The sequence below is a fragment of the Urocitellus parryii genome, chromosome 6, assembly GCF_045843805.1.
Source record: "Urocitellus parryii isolate mUroPar1 chromosome 6, mUroPar1.hap1, whole genome shotgun sequence".
NCBI classification, from domain to species: Eukaryota; Metazoa; Chordata; class Mammalia; order Rodentia; family Sciuridae; genus Urocitellus; species Urocitellus parryii.
The window spans coordinates 148,693,491-148,719,919 of NC_135536.1; the positions used below are offsets into that span (position 1 = coordinate 148,693,491).

A 26,429-nucleotide genomic window follows, 5' to 3' on the forward strand; every position below is an offset into this window, starting at 1 on the left:
AGATACTAGTTCCCAGTCACAGGTCCCAATCATTGATCACAATTCACAGGTCACAGGTTACCTCTCATGGGTGACCTCAGGCTGGCTATGGTGCCTCCCTTGTGTGCAGGTTGGGATCTGCCCTGCCTGGGCTTGATCAGGTTTATTCCTCTGCTCTTGTGATGGGCTCCATGTGGATGGTGTGGTTTCCCCAGGGTATCAGCTTCTCAGTGTCCCTCACCTTGTCAGAGGGTCATCCAAGCCTCCTCCCATCTTGACAATACCTGCTCCTAACACCTACCTCATACTATGAGGCTTTCAGAAGTCATCAGGTTCCAAGTCCCACCCACCCACTGTCATGGAATTGCACTGGAAGGTTGTCATCAAGCTCCCAGGACTCCCCGTCTTCAGTCCTGGATGTTTTAAGTGCCTCACCTTCCTTTTTGAAATCTCTATGCCAGAGCAGGACACCCATCTCATGGGTGCACAGCACCTTATCACACACACACACACACACACACACACACACACACACAGGATCCAGGGACACTCAGGAACACGGTGATCCGCCTTGCTCCAGTGACAGCCCAGCCAGGTGACCCCTCTGGTCCTCTGCCTACAAACCTCCCACTGACACCCAACTGCTGCCTGGTTCTCAGGGGCACTCTGGGTCTCTGTTGGGCACAGAACCTGCTATCCCCAGCACGTTACCAGCAGCCCTGGCCTGGCTCTTCTCTTCAGGGCCTGCTCGGGATGGGCCTGCGATGAATAGCAAATGAGCCCAGGGTCCTGGCTGTGTTCCTGCCCAGGAAACTGCCTGCCACCCAGGGTCACCTTAGCGCACCGATATTGACATTACGTCGGGGCAGGCCAGACTTCCCCCACTGTGACACACGTTTCGACAGACTGGTTTTATCAACTCTGGCCAGGTAGGAAGGGCCCTGTCTGTGGAAGGCAGTCTTGCTCTTGGCCGGCTTCCTCATCCCAGCTTCATCCCCAGCAGAAGTCACCTGTGCCAACTCCATCTGCCTCCTAGGCTTCCATTTCCCCCAAAAAAACATTTGTTTTCAAGTTTCTGTTGGTGAATAAAACACCTAAAACTGATCATCACCATAAAACTTCTCCTGCCTGACAGATTGGCTTTAAACTTTTGTCATCTAGTTTTATGTTACCTTGGTATTTATTCAGGAAACTTGTAGCATTATGATTGATTGAATGTAGACTTCTGAATCTAGAGAGTTATGACAGGTTCCCATAATTATTCCAAGCAGAATTTTGTATAGTAAATTTTAAGGCTTTCTCTCAATGCTTGTTATTTAAAAAAGAACATTGGGGTTGGGGGTGCAGCTCAGTGATAGAGCACTTGCCCAGCAGGCGTAAGGCCCAGGGTTCAATCCCCAGAATTTAAAAAAATAAATAAACAAAAAACACCTTACTGAATATTTTTAACTCTTTTTAGTTGTAAGTGAATACAATGCCTTTATTTTATTTTTATGTGGTGCTGGGGAGATTGAACTCAGGGCTCACAAGTACAAGGCAAGTGCTCTACCACTAGCTACAACTGCAGCCCCCGAATATTTTTTATTATAAAAACTACACCTGATCTTTGTATATAAAGATAAAACAGTTGATTAGTAAATGAAAGCATGACACACAAGATAAATGGATAGAGTGAAAATTCTTCAATGGATACAAGTCTCTTCTAGACATTTTTCTACATAATAAGTATCTGTTATGGTTTCAATATGAGATGCCTCCAAAGCTCATGTGTAAGTCAATGCAAGAAAGGTCAGAGAGCCTTATCCTAATCAGTGCATTAATCCACTTGAATGAATTAACTGGATGGTAACTTTAGGTAGAGAGTGGGGCTAGAAGGGGATGGTGGCTGGGAGGCATGACTTTGGGATTTGTATTTTGTCCCGGGTGAGGTAAGCTTAGTCTCTCTCTGCTCCTGGTTGTCATGTCCTGAGCTGCTTTCCTCTGCCATGCCTTTCCACCATGATGTCATGCCTCATCTTGGACCCGGGCAATGGAGCTGGCTGCCTATGGACCGAGACCCAGAAACTGTGAGTGCCAAATACACTCACACACTCACTCACACACACACACACACACACACAAATACATAAGCTTTTCCTCAGCTAAAATTGCTCTTGTCAGGTCTGTTGTTTGCAGCAATGAAAAAACGGACTAAACTTACATATGTAAAAGTTTTAACACAAATCCAGAGCTACACTAATACCATACAGTAGTCCCCACTTATTCATGGGGGATATGTTCCATGAACCCCCATAGATGTCTAAAACCACAGAGAGTACCAAAGCCTACATGTTTTTTTCTCTGTATATGCCTATCTATGATAAAGTTTATTTTATAAATTAGGCATAGTATAAGATTAGCAATAACTAATAATAAAGTAGAACAATTATAACAATATAGTTTAATAAAGTCGTTTTGTAATTTTTGAATAGTTTTTTTTCTGGAATTTTCTATTTAATATTTTTGGTACACAGGTAATTCAAACCATAGGAAGAGAAACTGCATAAGGGGGAAGGACTATGCTAGTAACTTTGCTGTTTTCAATCATACATAGAGATAGAAAGACAGCTGATCTAGTAGACAGCTGATCTGTTGCTTCCCCCATACCCCATTACAGTCCCTTGGGCCTTGCTTTGCTCCTCAGGGCTGATCTCTACATACAGAAGCACCCGGACCCCCTTCTCTCTGGCACCTGGCTGGGTGTGTCCCACGTGGTACTAGCAGGAGACAAGAAGAGTGGGCAGCCCCTTGTCTCAGGCTGAGTTTTGCCCACTGCCACAACCCTGCTGAGGGGCCCCCCTCTCTTGGCTGTACTATATCTGGGTCCTGATAATGTGTCTCTCCCCATCTTATCTTTAGCTCTGGTCTAACAGTCCCTGCTCTGCCTAGTTCTAGTCTTGCCATTCCCTGTCAGTTTCCTTAACCCTGCTGCACTGATGATTCTTTATGCTCCCCTCAGTCAACTGTTGAGCATGCCAGCTGTTTTCTGCCAGGGCAGACTGACAGAGATGGATCAATATACGGGGGGACCTCTTTCTTTGTAATGCTGTAGAAAACTTCCCTTGTTGGATTACTAATAACATTTTTTTTATTTACCTAGGCAATATTTAAGATGCACACTATGGTGTGGAAAATAATAATAATTAACTCCAATATGTCAATCATATGTGTTAGGGAAAAAGAAAACCATTCATCAGTTTAGTAACATACCTGTTTCTAGTATCCTCCCCTATTGCTGTTCACAGTTTTTCCTGCATATATAAATATCGTAATTATAAATAAGAATATATTTATGTATGTAGAAAAATGTATGTATGTACACACATATACATACATGCATATAAATATATGCATCCCTATAAGATTGTGAAATCTCTTTTTGGTCTTCATCCCCATTCTCAGGCATACAACTATTAAAATTCTTGGAATTGCTGAAGTAATAAGGATATTTGTAAATGTTAATGAGTTGACTGGTGACTGCAGTCCCTCGGATGGAGGCTGGTCCCAAGAAGGACCAAGATGGGATTATGGGGTTGAAACTTGCTTTCCCATCCCCAACCTTCTAGAAGAATAGGGAGGCTGAAGGTTGAATTGACTATCAGTAGCCAATGACTTAATCGATTATGCTTCCTTAAGAAAGCCTCCTAAAAACCCAGACCAGGGCCTGGAAAGCTTGCAGTTGGCCCACCACATGGAGGTCTCTGAAGGGCTCATACCCAGAATGGACATGGAGGATTCATGCCTTGCCCTGGGCGTATCTTTATCTGTCTTCTTTGTAAGATCTTTGATAATAAACCAGGAAATCTAAGTGTTTCCCTGTGCCTGTGAGCTGCTTGAGCAAATTAGACCCAACAGTTTTTGGGAACTGTTCCGGGTCGGAAGCACAGATAAAGCAACCTGGAGGTTGAGATTGGCATCCAAGTGGAAGGGAGAGTCTTGGGGACTGATCTTGCAACCCGTAGGCTCTGACACTATTCAAGTCAGAAAAGAATTGGGCTGGAGAACATGGTTGTCCCCTGAAAAACTGCTTACTTGCTGGTAAAAACAAATCCCCACACTCTGGAGTCACAGAATTCCGTGTTGATCGTGGCAATGTGAGAGCAGAGGAAGAACTTGGTCAGCTTGTTTTCCTACACAGCCCCTAACAATATTTCTTTAGTTTGGGCATGTTTTGGTGAATGGCATTTCTCACCTTTGTGTTTGTCCTTAGCTCACTCCTTTCCAATGATATTTTGTTTGGGAAAGTCATCATGAGTGTGTGTGGGGCTCTAGTTTATTTTACACTGCTATCTACAACCTTCCACTATATGAATATCCCAGCTCCTACTTACCCTTTCTCCTCTGAATGGAGATTTGGACTCTCACAAATGTTCTTATTGCAAACAATGTTGCTCTAAATGTCCACATCCAGGTCTCCAGGGCACCTGTGTGAGCACATGTGTAGTGTGCATCCCTCTCAGGGAAATTAATGGGATTTACACATCTTCCACTTTACTGGGTTTGGCCAAATTATTGTCTAAAGTGCTTATGCAAATCTATAAACTCAATAGCACTTTATCAGGACCCCCATTTCTCCATCCCTTTGACAGACCTTCTATTTTTGCCACCTAAGAGGAGGAACACAGTATTTCATTACGGGTGTTGTATGTATTTCCCTGACCATAGAGAAGTGAGACAGCTTTCCTATGTTAAAGACGGATCAGCCTCATTCATGAATGACTTGTTGTTACCTTTTGCTCCTTTCATATTGGGTTGGCATATCCTTTTTCATTTTTAAATGCTTTGTAATCCTTCTGAATACTCATCTTTTCGTCATATTGTACATTTCACAGCTTGTATCCTAGCTGCCCCACCACTGCTTTGCACATGTCTGCAAATGGCTGCAAGAGCACTGCAGATATTGATTTTGAAGTCACAAATAAATGTTAGCAAACATTCAAATTTGTAAGTACAAGATTTACAAATAATGAGGATCCATTCTGCTTCCATCCTCCAAAGTTACAAAGCTGATCTCTTACATTTTTCATCTAAAAGTTTTAGAGTTGTGTATTACAGATTTAGAATTTTTAAATTCCCATTTGTGAGTGATGTGCAATTATTGATGAGTTTGTACAAATAAACAATTACACTAGCATCATTTATTATGAATCTATCCTTTTCCTACTAATTTGTCCTATGTCAAGTTTCCATGGGTTGTTTTTGTTTTTGTTTCTTTGCTCATTCTTCTTCTGCCATCTTAGTCTATTTTTCAACTTTTTATCAATCCCACTGCCTTTACTTACATTGCTTTTATAACAGGTCTTGATACCTGACAGGGCAGATCCCTTTACATGGTTATTTCAAATTAACTTGTCTATGCATTTATTTCATTATCTTGGGACAATAATGGACATAGCAATAGAGTGCATGTAAGTTGAAGACCATGGTAATAAAATGAACCCCTGGACTCACTAGATACCACTTATACCCCTGTGACTACCAGTGTGGGTTCCCAGCAGAAGGAACTACCATCTTGAATTGTTTTTCTATTTTTAAAACATTTAATTACCTAAGTGCATTTGCCTAAATACAATGGTGTTTTGCTTTTCCTGAGTTTTATAAAAATGGCAATATATTCTGTATAGGCTTTTACAACTTACTTTCCTTAAATTCACCTGTGTTGTGTGATGGTAGTTTATCCATTTTCACTGCTCTGGAATAGTCTGTCTGTGCATACACCTTTGTGTATTTAACCCTCCCTGGTGGAAGGGTATTTGGGCATGATTCAGTTTGCTATTGGCAACAGTGCTGGTTGGAATGAGCACCTATATGTCCATCTCAAGGCACACATAGCAAGCCCTTCCTGAGAAAATTGCTGCAAATATTCAACTTTAGAAAATTATACCAAATTATCTTCTACAGTAGTTGTATTAATCTTTACACCCTTTAGAAATGTCTTCGAGTTTTCATCGATTCACATCTTCAACACTTGCTGTTAGTATTATAGATTTTTGCCAGTTGAGCAGGAATACAAAAGGTATCTTGTGGTCTCACTGTACATTTATCAGCTGTTACTGAAATTAGTCCTTTTAAAAGATATTTATTTGCTATTCATGTTTCTCCTTCTAAGAATTGTTGCTCATATCTATTTCCTTTTTTTCCTGTTGGTTATTTGCCATTTAAAAATTGATTTGTATGTGATTTATCTTTTAAGAAATTCTTTCTATGTTAAGGACATAAAGATACTCTCATATATTTATTTTCCTTAATCTTTCCTTTCACATTTGTATTCTTTTTTTATTTGTTCTCTTTATATATACATGACAGTAGAGTGTATTTTCACATTTATATTCTTAATCCATCTGACATTGATTTTTGTGTATGTTATGCAAATAACTATTTATGTTAGCATTGTTCATTGAATAGTCCATTCTTTCCAAAAAGCTCAGCTTTGTCTGTCACACATCAAGTTCCAATATTTATTTGCATCCTTTTGTATTAAATGACTTTTTTTCTCTCTTTGCCAGCATAATCATCTCTCAGTGACTACGGGATACTCTGAAGATGCTCAATTCCTTTAAATAAATGGTGTAATATTTGCATATAAGTTACACATGTACTTTAAATCATCTCTGGGTGACTTATACTGCCCAACACAATGTGAATGCTATGTAAATACCTGTTCTGCTGTATTGTTTAGTGAACAATGATGGGGAGATGTCTGTACATGTTTACTGCAGATGCAATTTTTTCCCAAGTATTTTCTGCTCACAGTTGGTTTCTATCCACACTGCCTTGATTATTATAATTTTATGATGAGTTCTGCTAGCTGCTAAGAATTTAAATCTGTAAATTTACCTTCAAGTAAAGTTACTGCTGCCTCCCACAAGTTCTAATATGTAATGCTTACACTTTGCCAGTATTCAGTCCTGCCTCTGCCCAGGAGCCCAGCACCCAGCAGTAGAGCCTCGCCTCTATCACCAGAGCCTCCAGTGCCAGCACCAGGCTCTGTCTCACTCACTGGTGAGCCTACTGGACCAGCTGCTAGGTCTTTGGAATTTCACCTCTGCCTTAACATTTCAAAATAAAGAGAGTGTGTGGAAATGTTCAAAGTCATTTTCAGATATGCCTGTTTATTCTGGATTATTTCTCTACAGTGCTCATCTTTGTAGTTCTATTTTTAAAATTTTCTTAACATTCCATACATGCTATTCAGTCCTCCATAGTCAACAATTCCAATTTCTATAGTCCTTGATGCCTCTTGCTGATACATAGCTCATGCCCTCATATATGGGGTAATTTTTAAAAAATTTTACAGTTTCTTCACATTGTATCTACTTTTACAAAATGGTTTTGGTAGACTTTTAGGTAATGGAGTGGTTATATAATGCTCTTTTATATAATATAATATCCCTTCTTGTGACAAGAGCACCTAAAAACTACCCTTAGAGAACAACCCACCATTATCATCTATCGTCTTCATGCTGTGTGTTAGAATTCTAGATTTGTACATACCTATGTGTTACATATTTCTATAACTTTGTATCCTTTGACATACATCTCCCAATTTTCTCTTACCCAACACTGTCCTTGAAAACCATCATTTTATTCTCTGTTTCTAGATAGTCAACTTTTTTTTAGCTTTATGGGAAGATTTCTGATTGAGAACTCATATTTTCTTGATGTTAATATATAAGAATCCTATGGATCTAAACTGACAATTTTATCCCCAAATTGAGGATTCCCATACTCTGTGGACAGCCAGAAAATACTAATATTGAGGACCACTTTAGTTACTTCCAAGGGGATGGATGAACTTAGTTCTGGAGTCTGTCCAGCGGGCTAGCTTAGGGAACCAAATCCCAATGCTTTAATTGATATTTACACTCAGGTCAACCCTGTTCCTATACTGGCTCCCTGCTCAGTCTCCAGCTTCAGTTTTGGCTCACAAGTTGGTCTTTTAATTTAGAAGAAGAGTAAAGATGAAGATTTTAGAGATGTTCCCTACTGTCTGCAAGGTTATCAATGCATTAAAAACATTCATATATCAGAATCTAACTCTCTTGCAACAGAAGGGACCCATCTTATAAAGTTTGCTATCCTACCTGTATTAGTCCATTTTCTGTTGCAATAAAAAAATACCCAGGACTGATAGTCTATAAATAAGAGAGGTTTATTTAGCTCACAGTTTTGGATGCTGAAAGTACAGATCATGCAGCCATATCTAGGCAGTGCCTGGGGAGAGCTCCATGATGGATGTAATTGCAATGGCAGGAGAACATGCAACAGGGAGAAATAACATGGTGAGACAGGAAGTCAGAGTACAGGGAGGGACCAGTCTTCCTCTTTCTATAACCACCCACACTTTCAGAAACTAACTCCATTCTAAGGCCAACATTAGTCTCTTCTGAGGATGATGCCCCAATTATCTATACCTCCCAATAAGCCACACCTCATAAAAATTCTACCACCTGTTATATTGCCTCATTGTGGACCAGCCTTCCAACAAATGTACCTTTGGGGGAGAAACCACATCCAAACAATAGCACTACTTAGAAGTGGAGGTCTGCCTTGGATAATTCTTAACCTTATGCTCTGCTATCTGGAATTAGTCCTGTCACGCCCCGTCCCCATACACACACACAAGGCTTTGTTGTGTTCTTTCTTTTGGAATTCCATTGGACTCATAAATTAATTTTAAAAGAATTAACTTCTTAATCTTAAATCTTCCTATCCGTGACTACAGTGTCTCTTGCTATTTGTTCACAATAAAAAAAAAATGTTCTATATTTTTTCTTGAATATCTAATAATTCCATTGCTGATATAAGTCACATCTTTTTTAAAAATTGTGCTTCCTGGCTTTTGCTAGTATATGGGAATGGAATTAATTTTCCATGTTTATAACATACACAACAGTACTGCTCAACCATCTTACTTAATTCCAAATATTTTACAATGGCATTGGATTTTCTATGTAAATAATTGTACCAACCTGGACAGTTTTTCTTCCTTTCCACTTTGGGTACTATTTACTTCTTCTGATTATCGTGTGCAGTGGTTGGGCCTGGTGTACACTGTTAAATGGAAGTGATGGTGGCAGCCATTCCCAGGTCCTTCTTTATGCTTGCTACAGGGTTTCTTCAGTTAAGGGAACTCTCATCTTATTAGAGGTTTTTACACTAGTAAAAATATCAGCTCCTATATTATGTCTATTGGGTGATCAGATGGTTTTTCTCCTTTAATGTGCCAAATTCCGTTATCAGTTTAGCTTATGTTAAAACATCTTTGTGCCAGGCATGGTGGCAAATGCCTGTAATCCCAGGGGCTTGAGGGGCTGAGGCAGGAGGATCATGAGTTCAAAATCAGCTTAAGCAACTTAGTGAGGCCCTAAGCAACTCAGCAAGACCCTGTCTCTAAGTAAAATATAAAACAGGGCTGTGGATGTGGCTCAGTGGTTAAGCACCCCTGGGTTCAATCCCTGGTACCAAAAAAAAAAAAAAAAAAAACCAAAAAACTTTGTAATACTGGAGAAAACTCAAATGGGTCACATTATATTTGTAATATGCTACTAGATTTTAGTGTGTCAGTATTTTGTTTAGGGTTTTTGCATCTACATTCACAAGGAATAATTTTCCTCTCTTGTTCTTTTCACATCTAGATGTATCTTTTTTTTAAAGAGCTGATTATCTCAAAACAAGCTACATAATTTACCACTCTTATCCTATAGTATGAGGATATCTGTCTGAATTCTTCTGTTCCTTAATGGATGCCATATATTCTATTTTTAGATTTACAGTACTTTTCCAAAAATTTCTTAACAATGCTTGTTTATTTTTTTCTTTCACAATCTTGTAAATTTAGGGTAAAGTCAAAAATTTTTAAATTCTGTTTTAAAGCTAGAGGCGAATTAGGATCTCAATGGTTTTAGAAATTTTGAATTTATAAAGGTTTTGTATACACTCACACACACATACTCACTCTCTCTCTCTCTCTCTCTCACACACACACACACACACACACACTTTTGGCCTGATTACCCTTCCTTGAATATCAGAAAAGGGGCAAATGGTTTTCTCCATCTTAAAGGTTGATAGAACTATAAGGAAAATAGTCTATGAATTACAGTAATTTATACAGATTATAGTTTAGGTAATTTACAGCCATCAAGTAAAGACTAAAATCTGTGGCTTCAGAGGACAAAGGACAGATTTTCAGTTAACAGATAACTGCACCACTGTGGAGAGATGCAAGTTTCCTCATGGGTCCTGATCAAAGTTAAAAGTGTCGTTGAACAAAGCGCATATTTGGTGTGGGGAGCAGTCCTATCTTCTTGTACTATTTCCTTTATTGATGGCACTGGAGTGGTCAAATCAAGACCAAAATTCACTTACATTTTTAGGAATCTTAAACAGGTTAATGTTTAGCTTCCACATGAATCATTTACCTTCTTTATATAACAACCTTATTTTAGCTTTGTTTATAGGATCAGTATTTAAAACAGCCACAAAGATCTCTGTAGCCAATAACTACTTTCTATAGGAACAATTAAATGGCTGAGGGTCTGTTGCAAATTGTATCCCATCACTTGAGAAGTTTTATGGAAAATGAAATTCACAAGTTTTACACACACACACACACACACACACACACACACACTGATCATGCTACCAAGAGGTTTTTGTTTTTACTTTATTTGTTTTTACTGAGTCTTGTTATTGTGTTAATTTATTTAAAGGTGAAGACAGATTTTTCTGAGTGTGTGGAAGTTTGTAAAGTGAGTATGTTGTTTCCTTCTAGTCCAAACTTAAAATTCAGAAGAGAATAATGAAATATTCTATAAACTTTCAAACAAATATTTAGCAATCACCTGTTTGGGACGATCTATTGTACTACACAGAATAGTAGAAAATATGAACTCTGCTCTATTCCTACTGCAGGGTCTGAGACTTACCTTTTTTCAAGCTAACAAACTAGCCTGTTCCTTTTCACTGTTAATTCTCTGGCAGAAGACATGCGACTCCTGGTTCAGAAACAAAGGACTTCATTACTCACAGCAAAAGCAGTAACCAGAGCACTAGTTTGGCTTGTGTCAGTTCCCCACGTCCCTCCCGTCTCAGGCTGGTGATATAAAGGATGCATCATGGATACCTGCCCAGTGAGTTACATTGTAGGGGAAGAACAATGAGCTTGGGGAATCTACTGCCTAAAATCTATGCTTTGCCTAGGAGAGTGGTTCCCTTCTTCCTCAAGGTTGTTTGTTGTAAACACAACCTGGGGAAACAAACTGGGTAGAGCATAGTCAAGGTTTTCCATTCTTGACAAGAACTTGAAGCCAGGCCCAGAGTAATGGTGGTGTCTAACATCACAAGGCAATAAATAATAAATGATGCAGGCATTAAATACAATAATTCAGATAAACCAAACCCCAGCCCACACAAAATTAATATAGGGTTTTGGGTTCTCACTTATTTTTTATGCTATAGATCCCTTCTTATGATTCTTTGATCATTGTACTCTGACTGTTAAAGGGCTTTGATGGGACCTCTTTAATTATTCAAAGAAAGAAAAAATGTAGGAGAAAAAAATCCAGTTAATGTGATAATGGAAATGAATTTAACAGTTTGTCTTCCAAATACCAATATTTTAAGGAAACAAAAGATTCAAAGTTATGAATTTTTAATATTTTTAAATATACAGGCATTTGTCAATTCTCATGCCTGTCACCTTTCTTCAGTAATTGTGTTATTAATGTCCAGAATCTACTTGGACTGCTGAGAATTTAAAAGAAGTCATCATTTGTAGGTTTCCTTGTGTATCTAAAACTTTTTTCCTCTAATTTTTGTTTTCTACGTGATTTCCTTAATTATAATTAGTGTTAATAACTTCAAAAGCAAATATGCAGTATGTTCAGCAGCAAAACTCAATATCAATGAAAGAGGAACAATATTTTCACACTTGCCATTTTGATGACTTTGCCAAGGGGTTTTATAGAACATGGATTTCAGGGCTTGTGGAGGACTCTCTGATTAAGCTGTCAAAGAGGTAGAGGTATTGTTGAAGCCAGAAAAGAATTCTAAAGAAACACGCAAACATAATTTTGATGGTATGAAGTTATTTAGAGAAGAAGAAAAGAATTTAAACATCTGGAGGAAGAGGAAAAGGCAAAAGAAGTATTTTGAAATGTATTTCAAATAAATCACTTTAAGAGACATAAAGTAGTATTTGCCTCAGGATGCATACTCACACAAAAGGTTATGATACGTGTTTCTTTTTTATGAGTAGTTTTATTTGGTTTCAAATGGGAGTATATGAAAAATTAATGTTATTTTGAGAAGAGCATTCATTTTAAGACTGTGGAATGTGTGGTCAATACAATTGAGATTTCTAGATTAAGGGAAAAAATATAGGTATTGTTTATATCTTAGCCACATTACATTGACAGGTGTCACTATTTTAGTCATAATTTTTAATTACTCCCTGAGAGATATGAAATACATATTTAAAAAGAGTTCTATATAATCATTCACTGTTCTCTCTGGTGTATTTTTATGGTAATAATGGTGATTTCATAGAAAAATCCCCTCTTCTATAGGGTGTTGGTGGAGGACTCAAATCCTCTGAAGTGTAATGAAGCTGGAGGGGTTGAATGAATAAACACAGGGAGCATCAAATGCATCAGGAACATGTGCAAGGTCAAGGTCATAGACATGACCTCTAATCCACATCTTCAGCTCTAACCACCATTGTCAACTTCTGACTCAAATTTCCAAATATTTTCTAAGATATCTGAGGGACAGGCTGCATGACAACTCAGCCTCTTCACGTCCCAAACCACATTGGTTACTCTGGTTTTAGGAATGCTTCCCATCCGCCTAGGTGCTGGCATCTCATGTTCCCACATACCAGAATCATCTCCTATTATCTCTTCTTCCTCATCCCAGTCCCCCTCCACCACTGCCAATGACAAATACATGTCTATGCCCTGCGGGTTTGGACTTTCAAGTCCCTCTCAGACTATCTACATGTTTCTTCCCTGAACCCTAGTTTCTCTCTCCAGTGGTGTCTCAATGGTCACTTCCAAGTTTTCAGGAGAGTTTCATTCAACAGATGTTAACTGAGCACTGATTATGCTAAGATTCTGTGCTAGACCCTGCAAGGATATCTTTATTATCAACCATTTGTCAAAAGAGGGTGCATCATTTCTTTTCCAACATCACACTCCATGAATTGTACCCTCCAAGATGGAGAACAGGAGGAAGATGTGTGCCCTCATCTTACTCATTCTTAATACTCAAAAGTCCTAGCTAGTGCGATGAGGCAAGAAAAAACAAACAAGAAGAAAGTATTTGATATCATTCCTAGGAAATTATGCTGAGTGAAACAAAGCCAATTCCAAAAGCTTACAGCCATATGATTTCATTTATGAAAATTCTTAAAATTACAAAATTATAAAAACATAAAACAAACTAGTGGCTGACAGATGTTAGAAACAAGGGACTGAGCAGGCAGCAGGGGGAGGGGTGAGTATATCTACTCTGACTTAATCATTGTTAGATTCCTGGCTGTGATATTGTGCTACAGTTTTCAAGGTGCTACCATAGGGAACACAGGACCTCTCTGTATAGTATTGCTTAAAATTGCATGTGAATCTACAATAATCTCAAGATTATTTTAAAACTTGACATTTTATTAAGCACTCATTGAAACTTGGAGTTGCATGTTGTGATTGATTAAAAAAAAAAAAAAACACCCACTTACTTACTTATTGACCATTCCAAGAACTTCTTAGATATTTTACGATCTAATACTTATCAAAATTGTAAAAGAAATTACTTAGTATTAAGAATAATTTGATCAGCATTGTAAAAGAATAAACAAATGTATTATATTTAAGGCCAATTTTGACTATGAAAACACACACACACACACACACACACTCACCATGAAGCAAATGGCGCTCAATTTCCACCCTTGTTCTGGACCCAGACAGAAGGGCTGAGGATCTACTGCCTGGGTGGCGAAGATGAATTGACCTTCTCCTGCATCTTTTCTCACAGGATCTCCTCTTCAGTGTGTGCGCCCTCAATGTCGTCTCCACCATCGTGTGTGCTTTGGCCACGGCTATGTGCTGCATGCAGATGGTCTCCTCTGACGTCCTGCAGATGGTGAGTGACCCTCTTTCTGCCCAAACCCACCCAAAGTGGTGGACCTGACCCCTTTTCCCACAGCCAGTTTGAGACCAATACAGAAGCAGATGCTTCTGACTGGAAGGGGAGCCTCCTGACCCTAGGAGATTGCCTCAGGAAGCTCCCTGGAAGACAGACCATCCGTATGTTTGGTGCCACCGGTGTCTTTATTTAGATGTTGTTGGAGTTCAATATTGGTAGAGTCCCACCATAGCCCTGTCCTAGATGTCCCCTGACATGTGCTCCTGGGTAATTTTAGTGAAAGCCTGGCAGCTCTAGACATCCCCAGGGTCCAAACCTCCAGAGCAAAGCACCTTCCTCACACTTCACAATTCTCTTTTAATAAAGGAAGTTCCGAGTTGTCAAGAGATTAGTTCTCAATTGAAAAACTGCTATTCTTTGCTTTTTAAAATTGCTAATTAACCCTGAGCTCATAATCCAGTGGCAGGTCAATGGCCCATCATTTGGCACCTGGGCCAGGGTCTCATAGAAGAATAACTGCTGCTCCCAAGGAACCAATGAGGCCAGAAGCAGGGGTCATACACTTAATTAATACACATTTATAAACACATATTTCATAAATAATGAAGGTTCCTGGTTGTTTCAATGTGGATAAAACAAAGCTCACTGTCCAGTGTGTTACAACTAAATTCAGTACAAGTAAGAGAAATTGATATGAAGACCTTGTTCTTTGATGCTAAGGGTAGGAATCCCACTGCCGATCTCACTCTTTCCCTCCCTGTCTCTTTCTCTTAGTTTGTTTTCTGTTACTATAACAGAAGACCCAAGATTCGATAACTTTTTTTTCCCAATACCAAGGATTGAGCCCAGGAGTGCTTTACCATTGAGCTACACCTCCAGCCCTTTTTATTTATTGATGTTTTTATTTTGAGACAAAGTCTCAGGAAGTTGCACAGGCTGACCTCAAGCTTGCAATATTCCTGCCTTGGCCTCCCAAGTCACTGTGATTAATGGGCATGTGCCACCACACCCAGCAAGAATGGGTAATTTATAAAGAAAAGAGGTTTCTTTAGCTCACAGTTCTGGAGACTGGAGAGCCCAAGATGGAGCAACTCTCTCTGGTTGGCTTCCCATGAGGGCTTCCGGGCAAAAGGCAGAAGGGAAGTGGGCACAGAATGAAGACAAAACTACAAGAAGAAACCTTGCTTTACAGCAACCCACTCTGGTGGCATCTAATCTCATGAGAGTGAGAACTCACTCCTTCCCCCCCTCCCGGTGGCATTAATTCATTAATGAGAGTTCCCCCCACACACCAGGCCCCACCTCCCACCCAATATTGCCCATGTTGGGAAATTCAACCTCAACTTGAATTTTGGTGGAGACCCATATTCAAACCATAGCACTGTCTTCCTGTCCCCCAGCTTGCCCCTGGAGAATAACCCTGCCTTCCAGCCAATGTTTCATGCATCTCATTAAAGAACAGGCAAGATGTTACTGGAGTAGGCTCATGCTGTTGTTTTGCTCATCCACCCTGGGACATGATCAGTCAATCAAGATATTGGGCAGAGAGCATCATTACCAAGACATTAAAAATCTGCTGGTCCTGATCGTATGCCATGCGCAGCCTCCCCTCCCCGTATATATCCACACAGCTGTCACAGCAGGCTGACCTTTCGGAGAGGTTGCAGTGTTCTGAAAGGTGTCTAATTAAGCAGTTATTCAGCAGAATGAACTTTTGGCCTTGTTCATGGAGGCCTTGTGTTGGCAATTTTCTCCAGTGTGTTGTGTAAAGGAAAGGTTAAGTACCAGGGGGTGTACTCACCTCAGCAGATTTTACTATCGATCTGGAAATATCACACCAATTTGACCAAACTAACAGAACAAAGAGCTATAAATGCTGGGAGTTTGCATTCCCCTAGTTTTAAGCAATAAAATGAAAATAATGCTTTAAATTAGTTTTAAATACACTTTAAATCAACTAAATAAAACAGATGCATCTTCTAGCTATGAAAACATGTACACCTATATAACAGCAATGTGCAGGGCTGTCATATAATTGCAATGTGTGGAATAGAAGGAGGCCTTGAGTCATGAGTTTAAAGTCAGGCACATCCAGGTCCGAGCACACCTCTTCTCTGAAAACATATGACTCTGGCCATATCACTGAACTTACCTGTAACTTAGTTTTCTCACCTGTGAAATGGACCTAATGGAATACCTGGTGATCACTCAACAATTATAATCTATGCTGATTTTTTTAAGTGCTAGACCCATGGTCTCACTCTTACCAGGCAAGTGCTGTACCAATAAGCTACACTCCCAATCCTGTTGATTTTTAAACTTGGAAGGAACATTAGTTTGTCATTGGGACATCACAACAATGACTGCAAATACTTGTGGATATAAAGTATATACTTTGATATAATTTATACTTTGATATACTTTATCAACTATAAAACACTATGTAAACAAATTATTGTAGCATGACAACTGTTTGAGTAGGTTTTTGGTTGCTAAAATAAAATACCTGAAGGTGGTACTTCATAAAGAAAAGAAACTTCTGCACCTTGCAGTTTTGGTGGCTGAAAGTCCAAACAGCATGGTACCTGCTCTTATGAGGCTGCATTGCATCATGGCAGATGGCATCATGATGGATAGCATCATAGTGGCAGTAGCATATGGGAGAGACTGTGATCACATGATGAGACAGGAAGCCAGAGAGGGACTCAGAAACCAAGCTTGTTCTTTTATATCAACTTGCTCTCATAAGAACTAGCTGTCTTCAAGAGACTGGCTTTAATCCCTTCCAGAGGCCTTGTCCCCTGAAGCTAAGCACTTTTCCCTGGACACCACTGCTTTAAAGGTTCCACACCACATTCCAACACTGCTACACTGAGAACCAAGTTCAAAACATGAATACTTGAAAACACTGCAAAAATGTAGCAAGCTCCCATCAGAAACTGGCTGTTTCATCATTAATTATGCTGTGAATTAGTTTGCTTCAAACCCCAGCTTGGAAGTAGAAATAATCAATCTTCCTACTGGTGAGGTCCTCCTCCTGTGTGACCATGTGCTGTGGGACTACTAAGGCTCTGCTCTGTCAAGACCTGGCCATGCTGCTGAGCTCTAGAGTCGCAGCAGAGACTGAGACATGGCGGAGCATGATGTGCACCTGTGGACCAGCACCTGTTGGTGTTTTTTTCCTTTGCTTTAAAGGAGATTATTTCTGCTCTTCTGTCTTCACAGAGCCACTGAGAAGATGAGTCTGTGGGAAATGGGGGAAATTGATGCTCTTTGAAAAAGCATGGGGGGCCTCATGGAGGTTGCTTTTGGCATGTGGGTAGGAGGCTGGACCAGGCCGACTCCCCAGTCTGAACCCTCAGAGAAGTAGGGAAGCCTGGAGGAGTCTTGTTATGCCCAGAAGGATGGAACCAGGAACTGAGTTGTGCAGGAGGATGCTTCAGAATCTTTCTTACTTAATTTCAATTGATCAGTTAGTCATTTAATTAAAAATGTAACATATGATCACTGAAACAAGTCCAATAATATAACAAAATATAAAGAAAAGTTAATAATCTCCAGCCCCGTGGAAGGAATCAATGCCAAAACTTCACAGTGACTCCTTCTGTTTATTCCTTTATTTCTCAAGAGTGTATATAAACGAATAAAAATAATCTTATTTCCCACTTTTTGTCCCTCCCTTCCTCCTTTCTGCCCCTTCCATTGTATTGGTACATTATATTTTGTTTATCCATTCATCAGTTGGTGCTCGAGTGTTGTTTCCAATTCTTGGCTTTTATGCATAATCCTTTTGAAGATCCTTGCATACACTTTTATGTGGACATAATGGTTTTTTTTTTTTTCCTCTCTTGGGTGTATGTCTAGGAGTAGAATTGCTAGGTCATAATGAAGACTCTGTTTTGAAGAACTACCAAGCTATTTTCTAAAACAACTGCACCATTTTCTACCTAATTGCTAATACTTACCTATCTTTTAGTTATAACCATCCTAGTGGTTGTGAAGTGGTATATCATTATGGTTTTGATTTTCATTTTTCTCAGGATTAATGATGTTGAACATATTTTCATGTGCTTAATGTCTTTTTGTATATACTTCTTGGAGAAATGTTTTTCAGATCCCTTACCCATTTTAAAAATTGGGCCTGGTGCAGTCGTGCATGCCTGTAATCTCAGCAGCTTGGGAGGCTAAGGTAGAAGGATCACAAGTTCAAAGCCAGCCTTAGCAAAAGTGAGGTGCTAGGCAACTCAGAGAGACCCTATCTCTAAATAAAATACAAAATATGCCTAGGGATATGGCTCAGTGGCCAAGTACCCCTGAGTTCAATCCATCGTATCCCCCCACCAGAAAAAAAACTGGAATTTTTGTCTTTTTATTACTGACCTGTAAGAATTCTTTATATATTCTTAATATGAGACTCTCATCAGATACATAATTTGCAACATTTTTCTCCTATCCTTTTGGGTTTTTGCTTGATGTTATCCTTTGAAACACAAACATTTTAATTTGGATAAAGTTGAGTCTGCCTATTTTTTCTTTAGTTGCTTGTGCTATTGTTGTCCTATCAAAGAAACCATTGCCTAATGCAACATGGGGAGGATTTATGTCTATGTTTCCTTCTAAGAGTTGCCTAGTTTTAGTTCTTTCATTTAGGTTTTGAGACCATTTTGATTTGATTGTTGTATATATTGTAAGGTAGAGATCTAGCTTCATTCTGTTTCCTGCAATGCTTGTTGAAATTACAAATATTTCCCTATTGAATTATCTTGGTAACATTGGTGAAAATCCGTTGACCAGATCACAGAGGTATATGTTTTTACATTTGGACTCAGTTCTATTTCATTGATTAATTTGGTCATGGTTATTGTAGAAAGTTTTCTCTTTCTTTCTTTCTTTTCTTTTCTTTTTTCCTTTTTTAAATCTTTTTCAGTATTAAGGATGGACCCCAGGGACAAGCATATGCCAGGCAACTGCTCTACCATGGAGCTACATCTCCCACCCTTTTTATTTTATTTGGAGACAGTGTTTCACTAAGTTGCTCAGGCTAGCCTCAAACTTACAAGTTTCTTGAGTAACTGGAATTGCAGGTGTGTGCCACCAGGCCCAGCTTATAGAAAGTTATAAAATTGAGATGTGTGCATCTCCCAACTTTGTTCTTATTTTTCAATATGGTTTTGGAGATTCTGTGCCCTTTAGGTTTCATATGGATTTTAGGATCAGTTTGTCAATTTCTGGGAAAAAAAAAGGAAAAAAGGAAAGAAAAGAAACTCTATTTGGGACTTTGATTAATATTGTATTATATCTGTGGATCAATTTAAGCAGTATTGTCATCTGATTGATATTGTATTCTAATCAATAAACATGGGATATAATTTCATTTATTTAAATCTTTTTTAGTTTCTTTAAGTTATATTTTATAGTTTCCAGTGTAAAAAAAATACACTTCTTTTATTAAATTTATGTCTGAGTATCTTTACCATTTGATGCTATCATAAATGGAATTGTTTTCTTTTTATATTACTTGTTGCTAGTGTATAGAAATAAAAATAATTCTTTCCATTTTATCCTTAAAACCATCCTGAACTTGTTCATTACCTTTAACTTTTGGGGAGATTTTTTTTCTACATGCAAGATTATGGCATCTACAAGTAAAAGTAGGTTTACTTCTTCCATTTCACTCTGAATGCCTTTTATTCAGTTTTCTTGACTAAATGTCATAGCTGGAGCCTCCTTCATTAGCTGGGGAGTGGACTTCCTTGTCTATAACTATCTTAGGGGTAGAAGCTTCCACTATTTCAGAGGTGCCCTTTATCAGGAGGGCTCGGAAGGTTCTCTTCTGTTCCTAATTTGACAAATGTTATCTTTTATTATAAAAGATTTTGGATTTTGTCAAATGCTTTTCTGCGTCTATTGAGATGATCACTTTTGATTTCTCCTTTATTCTATTGATAAGGTTTATTACATACATTGATTTTCTGAAGTTAAACCTATTTTGTATTCATGAGAAAAAATCCCACTTGGTCATAATATGAAATTATTTGTATGTGTTCCTAGGCTTTGATATCAGAGTAATATTGACCTCATAGAATGGGTTTGGGAGTGTCCCCTCCTCTTACATTTTTTGCATGGGTGGGGCAGGACATTTTTGAAGAACTGTTATTAATTCTTCCCCAAGTGTTTAGTAGACTTCACCAGGAAAACGATTTAAGCTGTACTTTTCCTTGTGAGTAGTTTTTATTATTATTATATACTCAATCTCTTTACTTGTTCACATTTTCTGCTTCTTTTTGAGGATGTTTTGGAGTTTGCATCTTTATAGAAATTTCTCCATATATGATTGGTATTATATGGACAAATAAAATTTGTTATGTTAAATATGTTAAAATAAAATTTGTACATGTGTGCATTGGCTGTAAGTTAAAATAAATTGTACTATGTTTGTAGTGTGTGTATATTGGGGGGTCCTGCAATACCTTTTTGTGGTAGCTATTATTCATTTACCAATGAACTATTCATACCCAAAAGAAAGGTGTTTGTTGGCATCCTTGAGGGTTTTTTTTTTTTTTTAATGCTTTCACAAGCCTGACTTTTTTCTTATCCTCTCCTTCCTTTGGAATGTATTCACTTCCTTCCTTTCTTACACTAGGGCCAACTTCTGGGTTTTCCTGAGGTAATTGAAAATGTTTAGTTCCATTCTTCAGGCTTTCTCCCATGGTATGGCCTTTCTATTTCAATTATCTTTAATCTTGAAATCGCAGCACCCCATCACATTTCCATTTATTTCCCCTCTTTAGCTCTATCTAGCATGCACAGCTTACCATTATTTCTATGTACTTTATCTTCCTCTATTTTGACACCTTCACTCTGACCCAATTTTCATTTGGGGAGCTCAGTGTAACTCTGTTTTCCTAGCCCATCATTCTGATGTTGTTTTTACCTGAGACCTTCACAGTGAAAAGCACTAATTGATGAGGCGAGCATTCTCCTCATAGGGGAGGACATTGTGAGCTGGTGTGCAGAAGGCCTCTTGCCGTCCTTTCCTGATAAGCTAACACTAATTTCTTTTCTCAGAAAGAACCTGTGGGATCCTCCTAACCCTTGGCCCTTCTTGTTGAACAGCATGGGGGGCAGGCTGGGCTGAGGGAAAGAAAGCCAGTCTCCTGCTGAGCTGTGGGGCCTGCTCTGGATCTCTGGCTACCACAGAAGGAACATTTCCTCCTATTTGAGCCCAAGGGGCAATTATGCAGGCCTGGCATCCCTGCAACACCTGTGGCCTTGGACTCTTACTGCCACATCCCAGCCTTCTTGCTGCTCCTGAATGTTGGCAGTGGAGGCCCTAGATGTGAATTCTACTGTGGTCCATATGCTAATAGAATATGCAACAAAACACAATTCTAGCTATAACAGTTTCTCAGGAGAGTCCCAGGTTTGTGTCAATGACTTGATATATTCACTCATTTTTTATTCACTTATTTGCCCTCTCATTCATTGGTTCCTTCTTCCGTTTGATTAGTCAGCAGACATATCATATTTTGCTACAAGTTTAGTGCTGTTAAGAATGTAGAACTCTGAGAAATAGTCATCCAAAGAACCCATAACTCCTTTCTTATTTGTATAGATCAGCATTTTGGGATAATTAATAGTTGTTGAAACTAACATGATAAATGTATATGTACATGAAATGTAGTGGGACATCTACTGTCAAAATTGATGAAGCTCAGGTACTGTAATGTGTGGAAGTAGTGGCAATAGATCATCTGATTATACAATTCAGTTTATTGATGTAATTTAGTAGAAAAGGCTTTTTACCTCCTAAGTGTCTATACTATCATTTCTTTAGTTTTATTTTAAAATATAATCTCATTTTCCCATCACATTACTTTCCTCCCCACTTCCTTCATCGCCAGCCACTTGCCTCAGGAAGATCATCCGCTATTACGTGCATCTCCATCAGTCACTGGGTTGTTCACTTCATCTTCTATTATTGTCACATATTCTCTCACCTCTAAGTTTGTGCCTTATAAAGTAGAACTCCTTTAGAAACTACACATAGGGAATGTGACTTCCACAGTTGTGGTAATGTGGTAATATGGGCACAGAGCTGGTATGGATGCAGGCCACTTGAGGACATAACCCCATTGATACTCACCAGAATATTCTTTGTTCACCCCCTTGGAGAATGCATCTGTCTGGATCTAAAGTGGCCATCCTTTTAGCCTGGGCTCAGTAGCAGATGCTACTGTTCTGTCAGACCAGCACCAAGGGGCAGCTGATTAACCTAAGCAAATAGTTAAAGCAGACATTCAGCAAATGATGCACATGACTTACCTTGAATTTAAATATGCTTCAAGCATTTGTCTGCCAGTCTTGTGATTTGGAGAAGTGATCTTTCCTTTGGTCTTAGGTCCATTTGGTGTGTCAAGTTGTGTTTCTCGCATAAGCTTCATGAAAATTACATGATTTGTGATTTCCAGGTTCAGTTCTTTTAAAGTGGGATAAGCCATGGGAAGCAATGTGAATGCAGAACACCTTTAGAATTTTTTGTGATTTTTATGATTCTCCTCACTCTCTTAGAACTGCCTCGCCAAGACCTAATTTGGCAGCAGTTTCTTTTTAGCTACTTTGATTTTTCAAGTCTTTCCAAAGCATTCAGGTTGGTTTTCTTAGAACAAGAAACTCTTTCTGCCTGCATCCATATGTCATTATGCAGTTACTGTATTATCTGAAACTGGCCTTTCCCTGTGAAGGAAAACATGTCTAGGGCCCTGACTGGCATGGAACTCACCCAGGGGATTAGGAGTCATAGGGTAAGCAGGTGCCATCCCAGAGTCTAATCATAGAGGAAGAGCACCAGCTTATCTGGTGGGCTGATAATAAGGAATCAATTAAGAAAATTCTTACTATAGTAGTAATTTTGCTATTTCTACTAAGTCTAAGGAAGGGTAGAGGAAGAGAGCTTTACTCTTGTATCTCTTAGTCTTTCTGGAAAATTTCAAAGGTTTTATGTTCCCTCCAGAGAGTGCAGTGAGAAGGCTGGGGGAGGTTGCTCTGCTTCCTGGTGAAGCAGGGAGGGTAGCTGCAGGTCAGAAGCCAGGCTAGGGAGTAAAGGCAGGTGCACAGACCTGTCCTGGGCCCTGGAGAAGTGGGTGCTCAGAATGCCAAGGTGTTCCTTGAAATCCCAGACCCGTGTCTTCAGGCCCTACTGGTCTACTGTGTCTTCCATGATACCGCCATGGAAGGAGATGGAGGCATGGGGGCAGAAGAGCTAGTACTTATGATAAGAACCTTTGTTTAAGCCACATGACACTACCATATGGTCTGTGACTGAGAAATTATGTTTCTTGGTATGGCCCTTTCAGGTCCCAGTGGGGCCAGGCAAAAAAAAAAAAAAAATTCACATGGTCAATAATATGCTGTCTGTTGTGTGGGTCCTCAGTGGATAGTCAGGATCTGAAGACCAGTCCTCTGCTATCCAGTCTGAGGCTCTTGACCTTTTTGTGCTTTTCCTCAAATCCCAGATGCTGGGCTGTATAGATGGAATCAAATTAGAGGGGCTCTGTGCTGCAGATCTTAGCAAGTTGCCCAAGCCAGGTAGCCCAGTTCTGGTCACCCCTCACTTCCAGGAGTGTCTAGAAGGACAGCTGGGATCCCTTTCCCCAGAGAAGACAGGATGACAGACTCTCAGATGCATGCTCCTTTTATGTGAGTGGCAGCCATGGGAGCATATCAGGAGGGTCTTTGTTACTACATGGGCCAGATGACCCAGGGCAAGCAGAACCAACTGGAAGAGATGACTTGGTGCCCTTTCTGCCCACCACCTCCAGATGCAGTCATACTTTACACCTGGCAATAAAAGTACTCATGTGAGGTCTCATAGCATAGTACATAGGCAGGTGTGGGGGATGTGGGCTGACCGATGGGCTTTCCAGGGTCACAGGTATTTCTACTTGGTCCTGAAAGATGACAGGCAGGTTGCCAGGTGAGAGGGAGCTGAGGATCCAGGAACTGGGAAAAAAAATGTGTTTGATGTTTGGTAAAGATGAAGCAGGTTTGTTCAGAATGAGGAGGGTTTTTTTTTTTTTTTTTTTTTTTTTTTTTTTTTTTTTTTTTTGGACATTGGTTGGTTAGGAAGCTGGAAACTTGATGGGATTCAGTGAGCAGAGGTTTCATTCAAAAAGAGTTTTCAATGGCATTGACCTCATTGGTTTAAAAATAGCTCTGCTAGCAGGATGGAAACTGAATTCCAGAGGCAGAAAAGCAAAGCAGATAGAGAAGTCAGCTGCTTCTGTATAGAGAGATGAGCAGGGGTTTTGCAGAGGCACCACAGTGAGGAGGTGTGTGTCTGTCTGTCCATACAGCACATGTCCCAAGCTAAAATCCACTGGTGGATAAAACAGGAAAAGAAAATGCCCTTGGCATTTCTGCACAGTTAATACAAGGAGCAAGTTACCTAGGAAAGCTTTCACACCCCAAAGAGAGGAGGACCAAATGGAAGGAAAGAGGGGAAGGACCACAGTGGCTTCCTTCCTGCTGCTCCCTCTTGGCTCCCTCCAGCGCCCCCTACTGGCAGAACATAATGCGCAGCCAGCTGGCAAGGGAGCCTGGGAAATGTAGTCTCCTGAATTCCAGCCTCATCATCTCAAAGCAGAGGACAGAACTGGTGACCTTGGGCAGCAAGGCATATCCTAACCTCATTAAACAGATGCTGATGATGGGGGAGAGAGGGAAGAGGGCAAGTGTGACTTGCATCCTTCTTGCTGGGAAGGCTGAAGAGCCAAGGTAAAAGTGTCCTTTGAAACAAGCCCAGTCTGAGCTGCTTCCATGAAGATGGGGCCAGCAGCATACCTCTTGAAAGGGGGTCTGGAGCTTAAATCTGATGCAGAGTCTGTTTTTGTTTGTTTGTTTCATTTGGTGGTACTGGGGATTGAACCCAGGCCCTGGCATATGCTAGGCAAGCGCTCTACCACTGAGCTACACCCCCAGCCCAGAGTCTGTCCTTTAATATTCATAAGGCCTCTGGTGTCTGGCAGCATCCAGTCATTTAAACTTCCTAATGGAATCGTCTGGAGCTCCCACCTTTCCTAAAAATGCTTGTTCACATGCCTGGTGGACTTGGGCTTTAATAGACAAGTGTTTGGACTTTTGCATTTCATTAGTTTTTCTTGAGTATGTTATTGATTTTCCTAATTCCTGATAGAGACTAATTCAGAGTATTTCCTTGTTAGACCTCATGGACATTTGCCCTCATCCAAGTCACTTAGCCTTTGTGCTCTAAGCATAAGGATTAACGGCTTTCCATGGCAGAGAACGACAGATGCACATTCAGCTGCTCAGAGCTAGTGATTTACCTCTATTTCAGACAATTAAACAAACATAGCTGTGGGTCAGATCAAGCTGGAAAGGCAAGGAATGTGCTCTGTGGTTAGAAAGACCCACAGGAACCATTTTTAATCTCACGTGTTATGTGTTTTGTCATAGCCACCCATTCTTTCTCCAGCCATCTAGAGCATGCTAATTTTGCAGCATTTGACCATATTCAGGATTGTGACCTTACCTGTACTGTGCAAAAATGTTCTAATGTCATGACCTCTATCACCCTACCTCTGGTGCCAGAAGGCATTTCCTATCTAACAGCTTCAATCAAACCATTCCCCAGCCCCAACTCCTTTGGCTCCCTTGTGTTCCTAGAATTAAGAATTGACTTCTAGAGCCTTATCTATTTGCTATTCTAAAACACATCTTTCACTAGCTTGTGACTGTTCTTGCTCCTGAGTATCTTCTAACCCCACCCCTTGAAATCCTACCTGTCTTTCAAGCCTATTCAGATGTCATCTCCTTCATGAACACTGTATAGACCCCAGGTTCCTAGACTGCTTGGTGACTTCATTGTTTTCTAAAGGGGTTGCTGTGCTTGACCATCTACAGGTGACTCTGGATTCTTACCTCTACACCCTGTCCCTCCCCTTACTTTACATGCCATGCAGTGGGTCGTCCCAGAGCACAGAGTCTTGACAGGCCAGGGTCTTTCGCACCTGTAGACTCTCCACTGAAATCAATGGAGCAATGTCTCAGGCATATCCATGCCACAGGTGGCCTCTGGTGACCTAGGGTAAAAAGAGAAGCAATTATTTGTTCTACTTCAGAAATGGAAACCAGACATGTAGCATTCATTCTGAGTTTTGCTCCATTTGTTTATGCAGCATCTCTCTGTTCAGGGTTGCCTTAACAATGTTCTGGAGCTCATAAAGGGGTATCTTCACAGGGTA

The 26,429-nt window shown here is 39.8% G+C and overlaps 1 protein-coding gene and 1 non-coding gene across 4 annotated transcripts in view; one reads left to right on the plus strand and one right to left on the minus strand.

Annotated features, from left to right (window-relative positions):
• The window catches only part of Entrep2 (endosomal transmembrane epsin interactor 2), a 406,888-nt gene that overhangs the window by 363,450 nt on the left and 17,009 nt on the right, over nucleotides 1-26,429 (plus strand). For all 3 annotated transcript variants that reach the window (XM_026406972.1, XM_026406973.1, XM_077800245.1), the window contains one exon: nucleotides 14,056-14,163. In XM_026406972.1, coding sequence (XP_026262757.1) covers nucleotides 14,056-14,163 — 108 coding nt within the window. The remainder of the gene's footprint in view (nucleotides 1-14,055; nucleotides 14,164-26,429) is intronic.
• Nucleotides 25,073-25,144, minus strand: Trnaa-agc (transfer RNA alanine (anticodon AGC)). Its single transcript has one exon. It is a non-coding gene; the product is annotated as a tRNA-Ala (tRNA).